Below are 6,859 nucleotides of genomic sequence, written 5' to 3'. Positions count from 1 at the left end.
GGGGGGGGGGGGGGGGGGGGGAGTTCCTTCACACTGTTTTCCAGAAAATCGCTTCACTTTATCTGCAACAGTTGGAAACATGCCTGCTAGCTACAAATCACACTTACAGAAAAGGGCTATTAGGTGAAAAATAAGAGATTAATTTGTGATAAACACAGATCAATGTATTCATTGGGCAACTGATACATTTACAAAGTAAACACAAGCATTCGGAAGAATACAGAGGAAGAAAACATGCCTAGCATGTGAAGCCCTGGCTGTGATCTCAGCACTAGAGAACCGAGGGAAATAATCCTACAGAGATAATGAAAGGATAATAAAGCAGTAGCATACCTTTTTTTTTTTTTTGAAGATCTTACATTTCTTTTTAAAAGTTGAAGCACGCTTTAGATCCCAGCACTGGGGAGGCAGAGGCAGGTGGATCTCTGTGCGTTCCAGGCCAGCTTGATCTATAGAGTAGTTCTGAGACATCCAGGGCTACACAGTGAAACCCTGTCTCAAAATCAAAAAAACAAACAAAAGGGGCTGGAGAGATGGCTCAGAGGTTAAGAGCATTGTCTGCTCTTCCAGAGGTCCTGAGTTCAATTCCCAGCAACCACATGATGGCTCACAACCATCTGTAATGGGGTCTGGTGCCCTCTTCTGGCCTGCAGGCATACACACAGACAGAATATTGTATACATAATAAATAAATAAATAAATAAATAAATAAATAAATAAATAAATAAATAAAAACAAAAAACAAAACAAACAAAAAAGTATGATCAAGTGACTTTGTGCTTGTCCTGGTGGTGCCTCTATTTCTGCCAACCCTCTACTGCCCTCTACTGCTCAGTTTGTCTCATTGCACAGCAGTTTAATGACTGAGTAGTACTTGTGGCCATTCCTTGACTTTATGTGTAGCATCCTCACTGAACCCTGCTCTATTATTTTATTTTCTCATAGTATTGGTGAACCAGCCTAGGACCTTGACCATGCCAGGCAAATGTGTAGTGCGAATTCTAATTGGTCTTAATAATAAAAACGCGGAGACAGATATTAGGGGGCGAAAGCTGAAAGATCAGAGAAGCAGAGCAGCCGGTCACTAGTTCTTACCTCTATGAAATCCTCAGAATCAACAGGGCAAAATCCTATCTCTAAGAATTCTCAGACTGAATGGGGATCCTGTCTCTACAAGTTCTCAGACTGATTGCCTTGAGTTCCTGTCTCCTCCTGCCTTTGATATTCCTCTCTGCCCAGCCATATCCCTTCCTGCCTCCGTCTCCCTAGTGCTGGGATTAAAGATGTGAGCCACCACTGCCTGGCCTCTATGGCCACACTCTCACCCTTAGGCAAGCTTTATGTGCTATAGCACAAACAAAATATCACCAGAGGAAGTCTTACTTCCCCCCACACACGGTTTTTTTTGTTCTGTTTCTGTTTTTTTTTTTTTTTTTTTTGAGACAGTGTCACACTACATAGCTCAGGTTGGCCTAGACTTAGTATATAGTCAAGAATGACTCTGAAGAAAAAACAGAATGACTTTGAGCTCCTACACCTAGTTTTTGGACAGGATAAAAACTTTTTATATTTGTTTATTTGTGGGAGGAGGGGAGTTTGAGCCATACCATCTCACTGACTCTCCCCACCCCCACCGGGGTCGAACCTAGGATCTCAAGCAGATGGGCAGGAGTTATAACGCTGAGCTCCACTCTCAGGGAGGGATAGTGATTCTCAGCTAAGCTCTGTCTACCCTCCAAAACTAGTCCTTTCATAACGTATTATACAGAATATATCAAGTAATATGGAACATTGAGGAAGAAGCTTCTAGATCTATTTGGGGTTGGTGTAATCATTGTATCTGTCAAACTTTATTGAGAGGATATGATGAGATTTCACAGGGCCTTGAAGGTCAGGCTAAGGAGGAAGTCTCAAAACCAAAGGTCAGGCCTTCCCATCCTGGGGCATGTTTCCTGAGGGTTCCGTCTTGTGGTCAGGGATAAGAAAAAAGAATGTGGGTAGCTGGATGTGGTATCTTATACCTGCAATAGTACTCTGTAGGTTGAGGCAAGAGGATCGTCTCAAGTTAAAGGTAGTCCTGAACTACAGGGTGAGATTCTATGCCAAGGAAAATGGTGGCGTACACCTTTAATCCCAGCACTTCGGAGGCAGAAATGGGCAGAACTCTGTGAGTTCAAAGCTAGTCTGGTCTACAATGTGAGTTCCAGGACAGCCAGAGCTGCTACACAGAGAAACCCCGCCTCAAAAAACCAAAACCAACCAACCAAATAAATAAGTAAGTAAATCGGGAATTTCCAAAGATGTTTACTAGCTGAGGTAAGTTGTTCCCCATCTGTCATTAAAATGAGTTAGTGGTGAGGCCACGCTATATTGGATACTGGGAAAACATGGACTGTGATCCACAGAAAAGCTCTAGACCAAGTGCGTGGTGGGAGGAACTGCCTTCGGGTAGTTTGTGAAAATTTTACTTAGAATCAAAATAAAAAGCAAAACAAAAAAATACAGGTGAAGCCCCTTGCCCCACCTTGACGCACTTCTCCCTTTGCGTGGTGCTGGGGATCGAACCTAGGACTCCTGCACATGCTAGGGATGCCCTCTGCCACCAAGCTAAATCTTCATTCTTTCTTTCTCTCTCTCTCTCCCTCTCTTTTGGTTTTTCGAGACAAGGTTTCTCTGTGTATCCCTGGCTGTCCTGGAACTCACTCTATACCAGGCTGGCCTCGAACTCGGGAGATTCGCCTGCATCTGTCCCCTGAGTACTGGGATTAGAGGCGTGCACCATCACTGCCCAGTTTAAATATATTTTTTAAAAATAACTATTTATTTATTTATTTATTTATTTATTTATTTATTTATTTGCGTTCTGCCTGCATTCCAGAAGAGGACACATCTTCTGCAATGAGATCTGGTGCCCTCTTCTGTGAGTGTAGTCAGAGTTTTTAACCTCTGAGCCATCTCTCTAGCTCTTCATTCTTTTTCTTTAAACTTTTTATGATTTATTTCACTTTACTTTATGTGCACTGGCATGAAAGTGTCAGATCGCCCTAGAACTGGATTTATAGGTAGTTGTGAACTGCCTGCCATGTGTATGTTGGGAATTGAACCCGGGTCCTCTGGAAGAGCAGTCAGTGCTCTTAAGCACCAAGCCATCTCTCCAGCCCTAGCTCTTCGTTCTTTCTCTTTGGAAAAAAGTTAAACTCTGAAGCCGTTTCCCACGCTTCTCTAATAGGTTTGGCTAGTGCAAAGTTCTTAGACCCGGATTCAATACTCAGCACTCGGCACCAGCTATCACCTTTGTCACTATCAGCACTGGCGGTCACGTCATTAATGGTGGTGACCTTGATGGATCTAGAAAGAATATTGAGATAAATGCAGTGGCACTAGCAGAGACTTATTTTTGTCAGGTGTCCCAGCCATATGTGGGACACACAAGTTATTCAAAACGCTTGCTGCCTGAATACGCAAATGCTTTCCTAATGATTCTTAAGCTCTGTTATTTTGCAGGGCTGGGAGCACTTGGCGGTGAGCTCCAGCCCAACGCTGCAAGCTCTGGGAAGGCAGGGACCGGCGCTCCCGGCTGTCTCGGCTTTAGAACTGGGACTGCAGGAGGGCTGGCTGATCCCGACTGCAGGGAGAAAAACCACTATGGGGCAGAATTACCTCACTTAAGCGGAGGTAGACTACCGGGAGGGAGCCTTCTACAAAGACGAAGAAATGGGGAAGAAAGCCGCAAAGGCTGTTGGGAGCGTCGGTATCCGGTATCCGGAGGACCGCAAAGCGCTGACCTTACACGCGAGGCGGCAAGCCCCGCCTACCGAGCAGCTCACGTGATCTGGGGGCGGGACCACGTCCGGGTTCGTAGGAGTCGGAGCTATGGCGGGCTTGGTTGACTTCCAAGACGAGGAGCAGGTGAAGTCTTTCCTGGAGAACATGAAGGTGGAGTGTCACTATCAGTGCTACCGCGAGAAGGACCCGGATGGTGAGCGCCGCACGCGCAGCTGGGGATGCCGAGAAGGGGCGCGAGCGTTTGGCTAGGACGAGGTCACGTGGCGGGTGGAGGACACCTGAGGACGCGGTCAGGGACACTAGCAAGCTGTGGGCGGGGACTTGGGGTGTACCGGGGGCGGGGCTTCTGCGGAGGGGCGGAGCCCTCAGGCTAGACCCGGCGTGGTCGGGTTTAGGGAGGAAGGACCGGAGATGCAATGGTGAACTCGCAAAGGAAATAAGTGAAATATGTGATAATAGTAGATGCGAATCAGGTTAGGATAAAAGAACTGGTACTGCACAATGGAATGGCTTTTGAATAAACTTATAAAGGAGGGGACAAACCATTGTAGGTCTTTGCCAGGCAGAGGTAATAGCTAATGAAAAGATCTGAGACAGAACTGGCCTCGTGTGTAGTGAGGTGGTTGAGTGTAGGATTGATTGACGCCCAGAGAAGCAGAGTTGTTTTCCTAGTGTTTTATTTATTTTGTAGTCAGTGGAGGCAAGGTGGGAAAACAGTTCTCTTTTGGAAGGTCGAAGTCAGGATCTGTCAGAATTAAGTCAAATTAATTCTTGTGGTGCAGTCTTGAGACTCAAACCCGGGCTTCTGTGCGTATTAGGCAACTCTTTAACCACTGTGCTCTGCCTCTGGTTCCAGAATGAAGTTTGTACAGGGAGCCTGGGTTGCAGTGTGTCCATCCTTCTAAGGCAGGAACTTGATCCTTTAGAGATGTTTGAGGGGTTCATGGTAGTTGGTGTGTGTTATGTGGAGACTACAGAGCTGTGAGTGGAGAACGGGCTGAGGCCTGGGGATGTGGGTGCTCGTGTTCACCCCGAGTTCAGTTCCTGGTTTAATAATCTGGGTGTGGCAGCATATGCCTGGCCTGGGTGTGATCCTGGCACTCTCGGAAGTGGAAGCAGGGAGGGTCAGGGACAGACAGCCTCAGCGACGTAGTGAGTTCTGGTCCAGTCTAAGCTATATAAGACCCTGTCTCAAGGAAATAAATAGAATTAAACAAACAAAGATAACATGTGTTATGATTTTTGGTGTCAGAATGTCCCATCATCCTGTAGTCATCCAGGCAGGTGCAAACATGTGCCTCTGTGTAATGTTTTTACAAAGGCAAAGCGAATCTTAGCCCATTCCCTCCTTTATAGCTTACTTGTGTTAATTTTTATTGCGGGGCTAGAGATTGAACAGAGGGCCTCCTACGCTCTAGCAAGTGCTGTGCCGCCTAGCTACACACAGCCTAGCTACACACAGCCTAACTGCACACAGCCTAGCTACACACAGCCATTTGAGTAAGAGCTAGGCTCTATCTGGCTCTACCTGTACCCACTGAACAGCAGCAGCTGGCATGAGCAACTCTTCCCTCTCCTAGGTTGCTATCGGCTGGTGGACTATCTGGAGGGGATCCAGAAGAATTTTGATGAAGCTGCCAAGGTGCTGAAGTTCAACTGTGAGGACAACGGGCACAGTGACAGCTGCTATAAACTGGGGGCCTATTACGTGACTGGAAAAGGTAAGGTGCCGTCTTCACATGCCTCACAGAGTACAGGCAGGTGGTGGGAGAGAGTGGCCCTTTAAGTGAAGCAGCCTTTGAGGTTACTGTTTGCACAGTGTGGGACCTTGAGCTAATTAATTTTCTTCTTTTTCTTAAAGAAGTTTTTAAAATTACATTTACTCATTTATTTTGGTGTGGGGCAGGTGTGTACCATGTCCCACATGTGGAGATCAGAGGACAGCTGACAGAAGTTGGCTCTCCAATTCCACCATGTAGGTTCTGGGAATCGAATCCAGGTCCTCAGAGTTGGCAGCAGCAAGTCATGTCTCTGGCTCATGATTAAAATATTTTTAGACACGGTTTCTCTACAGCCCTGTCTGTCCTGGAACTCACTCTGTAAACCAGGCTGGCCTCACACTCACAGAGATCCGCCTGCTTCTGCCTTCTGGGTGCTGGGATTAAAGGCATGGGCTACCAGGTCTAGCTCATTATTTAGGATAGGATTTTACTCTAGTTTTGTTGGCTGCTCTGGCTAGAGTCTCTGAAAGGAGAAAACCCCAATTGAGAAAATGCCTGCATAAGATCAGGCTGTAGGGCTACCCTGTGGGACATTTTTTTTGTTTTGTTTTGGGTTTTTTTGTTTGTTTGTTTTTAGCTTTTGTTTGTTTGATTGATTGAGTTTTGTTTTTTTGAGACAGAGTTTCTCTGTGTTGCTTTGGAGCCTGTCCTGGAACTTGCTCTGTAGACCAGGCTGGCCTTGAACTCACAGAGATCCGCCTGCCCCTGCCTCCTGGGCGTTAAAGTTCTGTTGCCGCCACCACTCAGCGTGTAGGACATTTGCCTAATTAGTGATTGATGGGGGAAGGCTAAGCCCATAGTGTATGAGACCACCCCTGGGCAGATAATGGTCCTGGGTTCTATAAGAAAGCAGGCTATGGTATACAAAATGAGTTCCAGGATAGCCGGGACTGTTACACGGAGAAACCCTGTCTCAAAAAAGTAAAGGAAAAAGAAAGCCAAGGGTGGATTATGGATATGGAAGAATAAGCCAGATGAATCCTTTCCTCCCCAACTAGTTTTTGGTCATGGTATTTAATCATAGCAATAGAAACCCTAAGACACTGGCCTAGAATTCAATTTGTAGTCCAAGCTGGCCTGGAATTTTCAGGAACCTCCTGCCTCTGCTTCCTGAATGAGAAATTACAGATTAGGTGCTGTTGGAAGGACCAGCCTTTGGTAGCTCAGGAATTGAAGGGGAGCCATGGAGTCGGCGGGACTAATCACTCAATTGACCTTTCTATCTGAGGGAGTAAAACTTGATTCTCTGGGGCCAATGAGAACTGGAAACACTCTTTCTCACCCCCCCCCCC

At 46.3% G+C, this 6,859-nt stretch overlaps 1 protein-coding gene across 1 annotated transcript in view; it reads left to right on the top strand.

Annotated features, from left to right (window-relative positions):
* The first annotated feature begins 3,751 nt into the window (after nt 1-3,751).
* The window catches only part of Coa7 (cytochrome c oxidase assembly factor 7), a 13,766-nt gene continuing 10,658 nt past the window's right edge, over nt 3,752-6,859 (top strand). The window contains exons 1-2 of the mRNA XM_050136327.1: nt 3,752-3,979; nt 5,367-5,507. Coding sequence (XP_049992284.1) covers nt 3,874-3,979; nt 5,367-5,507 — 247 coding nt within the window. The 5' untranslated portion in view covers nt 3,752-3,873. The remainder of the gene's footprint in view (nt 3,980-5,366; nt 5,508-6,859) is intronic.

The sequence above is a fragment of the Alexandromys fortis genome, unplaced genomic scaffold, assembly GCF_014885135.2.
Source record: "Alexandromys fortis isolate MF-2015 unplaced genomic scaffold, M_Fortis_MF-2015_v1.1 scaffold_13, whole genome shotgun sequence".
Lineage (NCBI taxonomy): Eukaryota > Metazoa > Chordata > Mammalia > Rodentia > Cricetidae > Alexandromys > Alexandromys fortis.
Note: the sequence above shows the minus strand (reverse complement) of the source record. Positions and strands in the feature narration are given on the sequence as shown.